This window comes from Myripristis murdjan, chromosome 7 (genome assembly GCF_902150065.1).
Source record: "Myripristis murdjan chromosome 7, fMyrMur1.1, whole genome shotgun sequence".
NCBI classification, from domain to species: Eukaryota; Metazoa; Chordata; class Actinopteri; order Holocentriformes; family Holocentridae; genus Myripristis; species Myripristis murdjan.
The window spans coordinates 34,148,291-34,163,512 of record NC_043986.1 but is presented as its reverse complement, the minus strand read 5'-3'; the positions used below and the strand labels follow the sequence as shown (position 1 = coordinate 34,163,512).

The window sequence follows — 15,222 nt, the reverse complement described above, 5'->3', positions numbered from 1 at the left end:
ATTTGGGATAGGATTAGATCAGTACGTGTAGCCATTATTGGCTTTTTATCAAAAATCAGATATCAGCCAGTCACTGTTGTCTGCCTCTGAAATGACAGATATTATGCAATATTATTGATTACATATTTATTGTTGAATTGATCAATACTGTACTGGTTGTCAGTGGGATAGTTCACCCATTTTGAAAATTCTTATTAGCTGTTATGTAAAAAAACTGTAGAGTGGTAGAGCAGAACTTGAATGGAGTAAAACGGTCACTGAACAGTTTGCCCTCGTCATTTGGCTGGTACAGCATAAAATGGTGATTGTGGTTAGTTGCTATGGTGATGACACTATGTGGGGTTGTAAAGTGTGTCACACTAGCTTGAGAACTGCTATGTTGTGCTGTGGCTGCTTGCTAAAAGTGGTAATAAAAGCGGTTAATAGTTGGCCAAAAACTGGTCCAACAATCCTCAATTGTCCTCCAGCAGCACAAGACGCCTGTCCATGCTCCAGACTGCACTGCAAAACCTCTCACCTCAGCGAGTCAGACACTTGCTGCAAGTCACTTTATATGGAACCTAGCCCTGCACGCTTGCACAGTTATTTGCGATAGCAATGATACACATAAAAATGTCCACTGCTCCAACAAATAATTGGTGGATTACTGGTTACCCTTTTACTAAGGAAGATGATCTCCCTTTCTCTATTTTTCTCCCTCTCTCCTCCACTGTCTGATAAAGAAAACACAGTTTATCTTTCTCTCTCCATGTATTGCTCTCTCCTCCCTTTTCCCCTCAGGGACTTTTGAGACGGAGTATTTATTTTTCCAACATAAATCCCATCTGACCATTAGCATGTCTTTCTCTGGGCATGATTTCATCCTAGTCTGGAATTGTTTATGAAGTGAAGTTTTGCCTGGTTTCATCCTAATTATATCTAGGACAGTGCTGGCTGCTTTTTGGAGTAATCTCTCATGGTAACTGTCAAAAGAATGTCACTTTGATTTTTCTGTATATCAGTGGCATCAAATTTGAGATGATTTGCAGGGGTAACAGAGCATCACCTTGAAGGCTGCCCTGAAAATTACATTCTGTCATAACATTTCATGGTGTCTTTTCTCTACTGATTTGATGTGTAGCTTACAAGTCCATCAGAAGGGATTTGATCGGTAATGGATCCCTAAATCAGACCAAATCTGTGTCAAACAATTACACGGAGCGACTGTTTTTAAGGACACATCCAATCATCTTTAACTGGAAATATTTCCAGACATTCTCTTCATGAATATAGTGCAGGCATAATATGCATGACAATTTCATATTCATGCTGGAATGGGTAATACTTTCTTGACACTTGGGTGAGCGTTTATTTTGAAAAGTTTTATTTTTTAAGTTTTTTTGCTAATTTTCTGATTAATTTTTGCTAAATTTCTGGTAGTTTTATGGTAATTTCTTAAAACTTTCATTGCCTTTTTGGGGTCATTTTCTTGTAACTTTTTACTTTTTTTCTTTCTAATTTTCAGGTCAGTTCTTGTCAGTTTGCTCATCACCTTTTCTCCCATATTTTTGAAAGAAGTGAATTTTCTCAGGTTTAAAAGGGATAAATGTACCTTTACCAAGCATTTAAACACAAAATCTGACACCAATCCAGCATCAGTGATCTGATGTTTAAACACACAGTGTTTAATCAATATAAATATAGGGCCTCATTCACCAATATTAAATAATAATAAAGGCTTGAATTGGATGTTATGTTGCAGGAAGTGAACACTAAATGACAAAACAAGTGATGACACGTGCAGGGACAAATACCTTACCTCTTTTTTACTTTGCTTTTGATTGCTTCTAATTTGGCTTCAGGTATGCAACATGGGTGGAGCCACAGCCTTTATCCTGGCTCAGTGGTAATCTCATGTTGGTTGACTGGCCAAAGCAGATCAGAGAAGACAGTCTCGGCCCACAAGGTCTGCTAAATTCTGATGCTGAGTGAACTGGGGGTTCATGGGGTCCAATGTCTGGAAAGTAGATTGGACTTTCCAGACATTGGATTAGACAAGGGATTAGAAGAAAATGAGTGCTGGACTTCTGGTACAGGGACTCTCTGCCCCTTCAGTATGGTATATTTGGGTTATCTTTCATTGCACAGGCTTCCTTTACTTATCACTGAAACCACAAATTCATTCCAATATTTTTAATGGCTCTGCCTCTTAGCTACAAATTTGCACTGCTAGGTGGGGATTAGGATCACGAGCATGAAATTCCGACACTCAGTAGGAGTCCACCAGATTTCTTTACCCTGGGCCAGTAAAATTGCATGAGGATGCAGTTGTATTTGATGTGAGACACAGAAACTACAGATACAGAAATGTGGGAACATAGCATTTTGGCCCAAACAAATAAAGTGGGTTCTCGGAATCTGCAAAGTGCAAGTTGTGTTTAAGGCAAATGGTGGACAAACCAAATGTTGAGAAACTATATTGCTATCATATACACTCAGTGTGCACTTTACAATCTAATACAATCAAATCCAACTATTCTGCCATTACGTTTACTTTTATGATGCCCATAACGCTCAGGTTTTCTTTTTGTCAGTAAAAGAGGTGTTCATTCACTTCTATGTTTGGCATTGAGCTCATAGTTACTGCTGCTGTTGTACTGGACTGCATTTTATTGAGAGATGTTTCTGATATTGTGTGCTTCTCATGTTTATAAATAGGGAGGACAAAAATTAAATAAGATTAAATTAAATATAATGTAGTTCAGTACAAGACCTCTGCAAACTCGGTAATAAACATAGAATGAAATTTACATTTCTCCACAATTTCTCCACAATGTCAACAAAAACTGAACAAGAAAAACTTTGTTAAAAGGTAGAATTTATGGCAGAGCTGTTGACCTGAACTGCATTAGATTGTACAGGTGGACCTAATAAAGTGGCCACTGAGTGTATATTGTGTGTCACCACTAATGTAAACTGAAAATAGCTGAACATCTATGTGGCCCACCCATTTTGATCATGTTGTTTGTATTTGTGGTTGCTAGAGATGGTGAGACATGCTCACAAAGATAAAAGCTAGTGTGGATAATCCTAATCCAAATACACAATGCATACATGGACAAAACCAAGTACCAAGCTCAAAACTGAATACTTAACTCAGCCCTGGCAATAAAATTAACAGTCAAATCCAAATCTGGAAGGCTCGGTTGCTTCTTAACATTGTGACAGAAGTAGAAAGAGACAAGCAGCAAGACATGTTGCCTGCATTCCGTTTGTCTTTCCTACTGCTCATTTCCCTTCCTCACTCACTACTACTTCTCTCCCACCAGGAAGTAACTTGAGGGACAGGAGGAAAGGAAGGGAGGAAAGGAAGAGAGGAGTGAGAGAAAGAAGCAGAAGTAAACAGAATGGGGACAGTTGTTTCCTTATATTGTCATCATTACACAATCTATAAAAAACGTCTATCCAATAGCCAATTATGAAGCTCTACAATGCCTGGTATATTCAAAGTGCAAATTATATCATTGTCCTATAATAAAAATTATGTCATACTGTACACTAAACACAATTCAATATGCATTTATATTAGGGACACATTGATGTAAGATTCGTTATGGAACAGTCAGATCCATAATGAATTTAAAATATTTTGCAAGATTTGTAGAAAAAGCTTGGAAGAGAAAACAAGATGGTCTACATCCCATTAATGTAATGTCTAAATTTCTCCTTTGTTGAATGTTAATATAAAACAGCTGGCAATCAGTTGACTTTTTAACGGATGCGGGTATAAGCTGACAGTGACGTCAAAATCAGTTTCCAAGTCACAAACGAAAGGAGGAGGTAGTGAAGGCATTGTAAGGGCAATGGGATCCATCCAGACTAACTCAGTACAGATGGGGGTTGCTCTGTCCATGGTGCTGAAAGACTCCATAGCAATAGCTCTCCATTGACTTTATATTGTGTCTCGGTGGGTCCTTGCAATTTTATTGTCCAGACGGTGGTGGTGGAGTAGTAGTAGTAATGGAGTGGAATGTGGTTGACTCCATTTGCAAGTTAGGCTCAGCTTTCTTACACATTTTCTAACATTAGCTTGTAACACCTGACAAAGTTGTCCCAAGTCATTAGCTAATTAATGTTATCAGTGGTAGATGGTGTTATCAGAGTTTTTCTCTCCCTTTGGTGGCATGCCAGCTATAACTCTGGAGAATATTAACAGGCCACAACATTTCAATTAACCCTTTGAACTCTGATTTTTCCTTAACTTCACCCTCAGGTGGCTTCAGAGTTAGTATTATTTTCCATATTGTAGGAAAGTGTCACATCCATATTATGTATATGCTGCTTGCAACACTTTATTCAAGCTACATCACACTTCTATTGAGTGAAATGCTCAAAGCCATGATACCATTTTTTTTTTTTTTTTTTTTTTATAGCTGCAGCATCTCACCAGATAGAAAATATCTAGATATCTAATGTCTTCTGCACCACTGTGCACATGACATTTAGATATTTTCAGAGACATCATCAGAATACTTGTGAAAGCCTTTCACAAGCATTTAAGAGGGCATGTAATTTCTGTCAGATTCTGGAATATGTCTATTGTGTTTAATATTTGAAATCACAATTGTCCCTGTATTTGCTCTCCGAAATCTGGTTACCTTATTTTATAAATACCTCTTGCTTTCTATAGTGGACATTGGGTGCCAAAATAATCCTTAGACATGCTGAAACTAGCTAGTTACAAATAGGTTAAGGCAATAGGTTAGGGTTTTTGATGCTTAGTTGCGGCGTGGCTATCACTGTAGCCTGGTAAGCCTAACATAGGCACTACATGAACAGAAAACATGTCTTCTTTTGTCTTGGCCTTCTTGTAAGGGAAATAATAATTACATGGCTGAAATGCTGAGATCCCAGTATCGCTTGGGGAGTATTCTTGTAGCTGGATGCAGTAATTGGGCTTGAAGGTCACTGATGTGTCCATTTTAATGGTCAAATGCCTCTGTCCCCTCACTGATTGCATGACTCTGGAGGCTGGAGGTTATTACTAGCACAAATAGAGCTGGCCAACTGAATGTGAGTACACATTTCATTCAGTAAAATCATCCATCTGGGCTTTGGCCTACTTTCTAGTGACTTCCTTTAGGCCTAATGGGCGTCCATTTGAATTTAATGTGAGTCTTGATTGAATACCACCTCAAAAAGTTTTCTATGGGCTAGATGTTGGCTGCTATTTGTTATAACTTTTATCTGCCTTTTCACACCCAACACACATTTACTGGCTGAGTGATGCATTTGAGGTCTTGTGAGGTCATTGTGTTAAAACCATCAAAATAGAAATGGGAATCAGCAAGTGCCTTTGATTCACAGCAAGTCAGAGTATTTCTATTAGCCAAGGCAAGCATTGTAGCATTCACTGATGTCCCGCATCCACACAAAAGTTTTATGTTGGCCTGATGCAGGGGTAAGCAACAATGTGCCATGGAGGGCCGAAATGCATGGCTAATGTCACAGGACTTATAACAATAGTGCTCTTGATTAGGATTAAATGACTGCATAACTATAGGTAAATGTGCAAAGTTTCCCCTTATGACGTTACCTTGAGCTAGCATGGTATATAGTGGTGTCTCTCTGTCACAGATCTGGTTCAGTGACAGGATCTCACAAGTGCTGCTAATTACAACCTTACAGGATCCGCATTCTGGGCCACAGTGGCATCTTGTGGTCAAAATCAATTATTTTTTTGTTCCTTGTAATTTTCTTGTAGTTTTTCTTTTACAAATGTTTTTAGCAATTTTTAAATGCTTTTATGATCATTATCAAAAATGATATTTATAAATACAGTTTTCTTGTAATTATGTACTATTTATTATTATTATTATTATTATTATTATTATTATTATTATTATTATTATTGTTGTTGTTGTTGTTGTTGTTAGCAGCAGCAGCAGCAGCAGCAGCAGTAGTAGTAGTAGTAGTAGCAGTATTATTATTTTCTGGTGCATTTTTGCTCATTTTTGTTCCTTCTTTATTCTAACTGCTATTTGCTCAGGTTTCAAAGGATGATCAATAAGACTTGAATGCCTTTCAAGCCTGACATTAGCTTGCAAAGGCAAACACACGTTTGCAACATTCAGCACGTGAACACCGAGGTGGGCGTTTCCTTCGCTCCACCTGAACGCAGCACAGGTGTGAGCAGGTGCGTCACCAACCTGGATGATGAAGACGTTCGGCCATATGACCGGAAGATGTTTACACTGGGGACGAACATGTTAATTCGTGTGTCCAGTGGAACGCAGTTTTTTTTGTAGGCCAGTGCTGTTGACGGTGTTCTCGTCACGTACAGATGATAATTCGCATGCTCGGCAGTAGGCCTAGTTCACTGTGACTTCTTTTCCAACTGGAGGTGTTATGCCACACGATTGGAGTTTCCAGGTCCCTGCTCATCCGTGGCATCTCAATGAAAAGTCTTCCAAAGTTCATATTTACGCCACTTGGTCCAAGTTGCGTAAACGCCACAGCAAAGTCAACCTCCACCTGCTGGTTGACAACAGCGTGCTGAAATGTTTCTTCGACAAAGGAGGGAAGAAACTCCTAAAGCCTCGAGGGCATGGTGAGTTTGCAGCAGTTCCTCTTCGGTTTTGACCCTCGTAACTTTTGTTTTCCCACTGTTGTCATGCCAGGCCAATGTGCCGATATGCATGTGTCCATGATACGTTACGGGAGGATTCGTTTATTTTCTTTGATGTCCGGCAACGTAGCTACATCCGTGACAGAAGACTACTCATGTCATTTTATGAAGCTCTGCTGGACCTTCTGGTCACATTCACATTGTGAGATGTGGGAGTTCCTGTTGGTATACAAATTTACGTGAACAAAGCTGGCTCTTCGTTTTACACCCAAATTGGCAGTCAGGGCCTGGAGTTCTCTGGTTTGAACCAAGATACTTGATTTTAGGTCAAACACTTGGTCTCATCGTAGTCACCCCTCTGAACAAAATTCCCTTAATTTCTTTATGGAAAAAAAAAAAAAAAACCTACAAAAACACATCCATCTATCTATCTATCTATCTATCTATCTATCTATCTATCTATCTATCTATCTATCTAAATAGATAGATAAATACGTGTGTGTGTGTGTGTGTGTGTGTGTGTCTTGTATTTATTTATTTTTTAATTTTTTTTTTTTTTTCAGAGGGTTATTAAGCATTTGGTATCACCTTGTCAGTGTTGTCCACCTCCTGAGATATTTGAGTTTGCCTGATTGTCTATGGGCCGTCCAAACCCTAATTTGAATGTAGTGGGATGTGATTGACATCCACACAAGTTTGGATGAGTGTGTTTTATTGTGATCACCGTGGGTTACAGTGTGAATGCAACATTGGATTCAAGTCATGTTCTTGGAGGTTACCTTGTCTCCAGTCAGCTGGGTTTGGGCTGGTGAGAGTCTGAGAGAGTCTGACCTAATGATGTGAATCTTTTTGTGAATCTTTTCTTTTCAGTGATTCCATTTGACTCACAATTCACTAGAGGGCAATTTAAATTGAGAATGATTTGAGATTTTTTTTTTTTTTTTTGGGACAGTGCACTCCGAAGAAGACAGGGTATGCTCTTGTGGCAACATACCAGTTAAGCATGAGTAGCAGGTGCATGTGCCTGGAGTCTTGCTATTTGGACCTCAGTCAAGCCATAGTGACAACAGGCAAATTGTCAAGCACCAGAATGCAATAAATTGAATACTTTCATGGGAAAGGATCACTTATCTGTCTGTGGAGGTGAATTCTCTTAAAGACTGGAGTACTGCGTCCAATTATAATGATGATGTTGCATTGCCTCAGCGGGGAAGCCAGAGAGGCTGAGCAAGGGATGTGCAAATGATAAAAGGAGTGTTTCATGTGCTGCTCAGCTGGGGTTGTATGAAGACTGACTGACAGTTGGGGGAATGTCACACCTTTGATATTTGCCCATAGCTGTCAGAGGAAACACTTTGAGATGAAACAGACTTTTTAATTGGTCTCACATAATAAAAAAAATGTTATGTCTTTATTAGGGATATCTCATACTATTTCCTCCCTTCCCCTTTCTCATTTTGTCTGTCTCATTCTCTTTCCCTCCACACATTTAGCAAATCTCTTAGACCAGGATTACTGCTTCCTAGGGATTTAGGATTTCTGCCCGCCCAACACATGTTGCGGTTAACGGCTTGCGTTTCTGTGCTCTGCTTACATCTCTTTTCTGCTCTCCATCGATGCACCCGCATTTTCTCCCCTTCTTTTGTGAGAAGCCAATGCTACTGAAGAACCTTGGTGAGGGGACAGGAAAAAAACACAAGTCACTGCACTGCCTGAAGACAAATCCTAGCTTTGAAAAGATGCTGGTGCATCTCTTGGTCTTTGAGATTGAGAAATATTGAAGAGTGGATGGAAACACAGTGAGTAGTTTTTGTTGTAGCAAGAAGAGAGCACAAGATTATTGACCAACTGTTGACATTATTTGGAAATAGAGGGATCATCTGTGCAGGCACACGAGCATTTTGTCTTTGGAGCCTTCTTGAGAGCGTGGGAAGGCAGCCATCAGCGAGTGACACTATTACACTGTGAGATTTTTCAAAGAGCTGGAATACCAGAGGCAAAGCCGTCAAGAAAAAGAACATGTTGCCCAAAAGGGCATTAGCAAATTATTTTTGTGTCTATTTTGGATAACCGACTAGCCTGAAGTCAGAATCCATCCTCAAATCAAATTTCACTACATCCTCTTGACTTCAAGGAAACATCTTCGCCCTCAGTTCTTCTAAACGAACACGTTCGTGATGAGCACCTTTTTTCCCTTCAGTCCTGTGTCCTCAGCCTTGATGTGTTCAGGCGCCACCGCCACTACTGGAGACAAGCCTGCACCTCCGGCTAAAGGGGCTTTCTTGTCAGGAAGCCACAAGGACAGCCAGATGGAGCTGGCCCAGTGCAGTGGCCCGCAGCAGGCCTCCCTGTCTCACCTGGTGGAGGAGTTCTTCTGGATAGGCAGCAGCCTTGTGGCTTTCTCCAAGTGGAGGCTTGGCTTCATGGGTAAGCTTGGTTAGATTTGTCAAGTAGGGCTAGACTTTTTTTTGCAGAGGTGTAGCAGACGCAGATGATGGGGGGGCATGTCCTCCTCATTTCCTGAACCTGTCTCATCTGTGCCTTGTACTTCATTCCACCTATAAATTGTTAGAATCCATCCATTTGCCCACTCTCACTTGTCAATGGCCCCTCATCCCTATTGTATCGTTTGATTTTTTTTATTGTCTGTTGAAATAAGTGTGAAAGGAGTGCCTTTCACAAGCATGTAACCCTTTGAAACCTGAGCAAATTCACTTGCTTTCTTTCAAAAATTTAAATTTAGAGAACAAGAAAAGCCCTACAATATTAGCAATTGTTTTTTTTTTTTCATTATTATTATTTTAAAGAAATCAAGTGAATTTACAAATTTTGGGGGTAATTTCATATTTATTTCATTAATTTTGTGTCAAATCCGAAACACAGTTGAGAGGTTAAGTAGGCAAGCAAATGCAAAGTAAGCTGTACTTGCAGCGGTGTTTGTAGTTCAGAGTTCAGAAGCAAAGCAGGCATTTAGCATTTTTAAGTACTTGAATATTGTGATCTATTTTGCAAAATGCACTTTTATTCATAGTGCTCTCTCTCTTTCTCTCTCTCTCTCTCCCTCTTGAACTTAACTTGTGCACATTCATTTTCTAGTACTTTGACTTAAGTGAAGCATTTTGCTATTGTTTTGTATTATTGTTGTTGAACCTTCAAAAACTAAAAAATGACGATGTGTTTTCAATATTAGTGCCCCCATTCTTAGGAATAGCTACCAGAGGATGGCAGTTTATTATTATCATTATTATTGTTGTTGACAGGGCCCTACATTGAGCCATTGAATCCACAACTTCCCAGGTGGTCCTTCTTCTTTAATCTGTAGACTACCGTCCTGTCGCCCTCATTATTGGTTTGCTGCTTCATTGTGAGTGATATGGACCATATGTACCATAGAGCCACCTGTGAGTGAGTGAGTGTGTGTGTGTGTGTGTGTGTGTGTGTGTGTGTGTGTGTGTGTGTGTGTGTGTGTGTGTGTGTGTGTGTGTGTGTTTTTTTTTTTTTTTTTTTTTGTGTGTGTGTAACATATGGTGCCCAGGAAATCCCTTTGAGCTTAACCTGGTGCCCTCACACAGAGAGTGTAGGTAACTCCGCCTCCTGGGCTCTTGCTCAGACTGCTCTCCTGGCAGGACGCCCCGCCTTAAAACTAAGGTGACCCTCATGCACCATGACCGTAGTTTCAGCCTCATTTTAGCCTTGAGTTTTGTTAGTTTTAGTCCAGTGTGTTGGCAAAAACATCAGTTGTTTTAGTGAACTCTAATAGGTTTTAATTTAATTGTTATGAATCATTTTTTCTCTGTCAGTTCTTCATTAAGTTATTTGTTAGTGACCTTGATATATAAATTGGTCTTTATTCCTCATTTTACCTCCTTACGATGGTGTACTAGGGCCACTGCAGGGATTCAAGAGGGTACTCTGTGAGATTATAAAGTCACCAGTTTTTGAGAAAAAAATTCTCAAATTCTGAGATTAAAGTCTAAAACTGATGGGAAAAAAAAAACTCACAAATTTATGAGGGAAAAAACTGTGAAAACTAGTTTTCTTTTACTGTGGGATTTAGGAAGAGGGAAATCCTGGTGATTTCAGCCCAGAATCACAGTCTTCTCATCAGCATGTGGACTCTGAAGAGACATTGCTGTGACTTGGGTCTGGTCAGATGAAAATAATATTTGTTTATTTATTTATGCTTTATTTAAGTTTATAAAGTATAAACATATAGTGTGAGTGTAAGAAGGATACGTAAAATACAAAGTATTTTTCTGATTTTTTTTCTTGTAAAGAATCATTTTTTCTCCCTACAGTGGCCCTACTATTCCTTTGTAGCTTCTGTAGTTTGTATCTAGCTTTTATTTACTTAAAATGGAACCTCACCCTCAGGTCTTAGCCTAACTCCACCCATAATTATGATCATTTTGAAAAAAGCTAAAAAGTTAGTGGGATGGACTTTTTGATGTAGGTCTGCACATTCTGCAAAGTTTTTTTTTTTGGCATTTCATCTTTATTTGACACTCACAGTAGAGAGACAGGAAAGGCAGGGGAGAGAGAGGGGATGACATGCAGCAGATGAGGTTGGATTTGAACCCAGGACGCTGCTGTCACTCTTACCGGGTGAGCCACCAGGCCACCCCTATGCCCTTGCTTTAACATTAGCTCTTTTTTAGTATTAATTTCATCATGTGGATAAGTCCTAACTGGTCAACTCTACGTAATAAAATAACATTCGGTTTGTCATGTGACACAAATTCACTCTGTGAACTAATTTACAAAACCAACAATATACAGTTTCTTTATAAATAATAGCAGAAAAGAGTGAGAAAGAAAAAAAAAACATTTTCATACTCATATAAATTAAGGGAAGAAAACACAGCTGCTGCAGTCAGACACACACTAACTTGAGTACGGAAGAAGGTTCATTTTTGTGTAGTTTTCATTTTGTTTTCATTATGGAAAAAGTGTATTGCTGATTATTTTTCGTCCTAGTTTTTGGTCAGCATTAACCCTGGTGGAAAGCTGACATGTCACCTGTTGCCTGCTTTGTGCTTGAGCCGTGTTAACGGGCCACAGCAGCTGCCGCCTCCAGCAGGACAGCTAATGCTGGTTCAGTATTGGACCAGCCATAGAGGTCGTTCCATCACATGGCGGTCGGTTCAAAGTCCATTCAGTAACTAGGTCAGGAGGTGGAGAGGCCACCAGTAACTGAGGAGTGTTTTTTTCTGCCGCTGTAATTTGATTAGTTTTCCTGTCGGGGTTAGCAATGTGCTACATCAGTACTCAGTGCAAATTAAAATTCCCTCCCATCTCCCCTTATCTGGAGCCTCTGCAGACAAATATGGAAAAAAGAGAGAAAGAAATTGAATCTACTGAGTGTTATTTCATTTGGCCCGTCTGAATGTTTTTGCTGACAGGTTTGATTTTGTGTGTTCTCAAAAGTTTTCTAATATGATTATTCTGGATGGGGAAAATTGGAAAATTCATGCCCACAGCAGGCTTTCTTATTGCTTGTGAAGGTCTCTATTTTTGGCAAATGTAGCCTTCCAATAATCAGGCCTGCAGTTTCAATCTGAGCTACTGTTTCCCTTTTACTATTGATACCCTTTGAAACACATGGGAGCCTGCGGGTGGGCCTTGACTTGGAAAGGTTTTATTTAACTCTCTGAACTGAATTCACTTTGTTTCTATTCCTTTAAAAAAAAAAATAAAAATAAGGAAATATTTTGTTCATTCTCTGTTTGTTTGTTTGATACCATAGCAACAACAAGGTAACATAACAGTTTTATAATGTTGGGGTGGCATTTTATGAGAATGTACTTTTTTATTTTACTCTTTCTTTACAAATTTTCAGGTAATTTTGTTGTATATACATGTATGTGTCTATGCACGCATGTGTATGTGTGTATTTGTGTGTATGTATGTATGTGTGTGTGTGTGTGTGTGTGTGTGTGTGTAGCCTGCGTATATGAAAATGACTGCCAGTGCTCTCCCAAAAAATGCCCGCCCACAGGTTGCTGGGTTTCAGAGGGTTAATGCACTGTTCCTTCACAATGGGCTTGTTCTCCACATCAGCACTCTCTTTAACCCTGATGTTGTTACCATGGCAACGGGCCCAGACTCCTTTTGTCTCTCACTCTCTCTTTTTATGTCCCCGGCAAGTTTTTCCGTATCATCTCTTTGGAAAATAGATACTAAATAAATAAACCCAGCTTTGCCACCAGGACCCATAATGCATAGCAAATCTTTTTTGTTCTTCTGTTTTATTCGCTGTTGCGTGTCCCTGGACTATGTTATGTCCCTTCTTTATTTTCTTTATCCTTCTCTCACCCATTTCCTTTGCCCTTTTTCCTTCCTCCCTTTCTTCCATGCTTGCGTTTTGTCCTCTCCGTTCCCTTCTCATCAGCTCCCACCGTGTTTCCGTCCTCTGTCGTCTTGTTCCCTCTGTACTCTTTCCATTCCTTTAGGGGCTTTCTGTCCATTTCATTTGGTTTTATTTTGGTTCATTTGAAGAGGTGAAAACACATGTTTGAAAAGTTGGGACCTGGGCTGGTTCCAAGTGATAATTCAGTCAGACCTAAGTTGCAACAAGGAGAGATCAACCAAATTATTGGGGCCGATATTCAGAATTTCAATAATCAGCATTGTAGTTTTGATTTACATGATGGCCAATCTGAAAACCACTCAGACGCTGCCTCTCCGTCTGAAATCCCTGGCGCAGGACAGATGGGTTTTATTTCAGTTTTACTGGATTTGTAAAACTGTACATTTAAAAACTTTTGACAATTTTCTATTTTTTATTTTTTCATTTTTGGTAAGGACATCAAAACATTTGAATACCAGGATTGCCATCCCAGTGCATTGTTCATTTATTGTTTTACTATTGCTCGGCTGTTGTTTCCGGACCGGAGTTACCCAGGTGAAATATCTATCCTGTAAATAGAGAAGCTGCCTGATCGCCTGTCATTTGTTAACAAATGTTGATCTACTTTACACAAGTTTGTAACAAAGTAACAACCGTACGCCTGAGTCGGGCTGAGGAAGCAGACTGCTTGCTGTGAAAGCATCCTTAGGTTCTCTACTTGGCCCTTTTCTGCTTTTTAATAATGTCATCTAAACACAATTTTCATCATCATGATATAATAAAGCACATTTGATAGGAAGACTAACATGGGCTGTAGCACTGTAGCAGTGTATAGCCTCTTTGAGTCTTGATGCTAGCTGTCCACCCTCTGGACTGTTGGCTAACTGATGATAAGAGCCTTCATTATTCAGGCTCCATCAGATTTCCATAGGCTATTTTTAATCTTTGTAGTATGCTGAAGAGAGCCAGTTGCATTTTTTTTGCAACAAGTATTGCTGAGTGTGTGGAGATGTTTAGTCTGTGTCATGTATTTCCCACTGATCCTTTCATGATATCAAATTTAAATTCTGTTTTTTTTTTTTTTTGTTTATGTGGTCCAAATGCTTCACATGGTTGTAGTGATTTATTGAAATTGATCATTCTTGTGCAGGTACATTCTGATGCTTTCCCCACAATTGATTTTAGTCTACTGCCACAAACCATGTGGCAGTAGACTAAAGCTAGGGGACCACATGTCCCTGTTTTCAGGGGACAGATGGCTACTGCTGTCTGCTACAGAAAAAAAAACAAAGCCAGAAAATTTGAGGAAAAAAAGGGGGGAAAAAGTTGAAAATTTACAACACAAACACACACAAAAAAACAAAAACAAAAAGAAAAAAGAATCAAAAATACAAGAAAACTATATGTAAACATCAGATCAGTGGTGGTGGATGGATGATTTCTTGTGCTTTTCACAAGCGTTTAACCTTTTGAAACCTGAGCTAAGTCCCTTGATTTCTTTCAAAAAATGGGGCAAAAAAGATGATGAGCAAATTAGCAAAAAAACAAATAAATAAAATGGAAAAGTTTTAAAAATAATTAGTAAATTAATCAGTAAAAACCAATTACATGACAAGTATTTATAGTTATTATTGCTATGTTTTTTAAAATTAAATTACAAAAAATGACTACAAATTCACGCCAAAATTAAAATTGAGATCTACCGTATGTTCCAGTGGGGCTGATTAGGAGGAGATCTCCTTCTATGGCCGGGGTCATATCATATGAGGAAGCATATTGTACCTGGTTTCTCTTGGCATGGGAATGTGGGTATAACATGCCCCTTACCCTCATCTCAGTGCAGTCATCCTCCGCAAGCTCATTATGTCCAAAGCAGCCACAACCAGAGTGTGGCCTACTTTGCAACAAGCCTCTATGGTTGCAGTTGGATCAGACTTTGCCTCTCGCTGCACTAGTGGGTTCAAACGTGTGTGTGCAACGTGACGCGTGGTGGAGAGGGGCTTGTTTTACTGCTCTTTTGTTTACTTCACTCTCTGTCTGCTGCTCTCATTTCAGTCTAGTGAGTTGGCCGTCATGGGAATGTCCCTTACTATGAGCAGAGTGAGCACACACAGTGGTTGCAGACGGCAGCCTGTGGTGCCGAGCGGGGTCAGAGGCTGTTTTAGGTCTGCGCTTGTCTGCCTCCATGAAGAGCAGTGCGGGCAGCGATAGCAGCAGATGTTAATGTTGGCCTGGGGACTGACATGGTTGTTTTAGACTCTGGAGC

The 15,222-nt window shown here is 39.6% G+C and overlaps 1 protein-coding gene across 3 annotated transcripts in view; it reads left to right on the top strand.

Annotated features, from left to right (window-relative positions):
* Positions 1 to 6,244: 6,244 nt before the first annotated feature.
* Positions 6,245 to 15,222, top strand: part of plch2a (phospholipase C, eta 2a) — a 70,630-nt gene continuing 61,652 nt past the window's right edge. For all 3 annotated transcript variants that reach the window (XM_030055327.1, XM_030055328.1, XM_030055329.1), the window contains exon 1: positions 6,245 to 6,589. In XM_030055327.1, the coding sequence (XP_029911187.1) occupies positions 6,388 to 6,589 (202 nt within the window). In that variant the 5' untranslated portion in view covers positions 6,245 to 6,387. The remainder of the gene's footprint in view (positions 6,590 to 15,222) is intronic.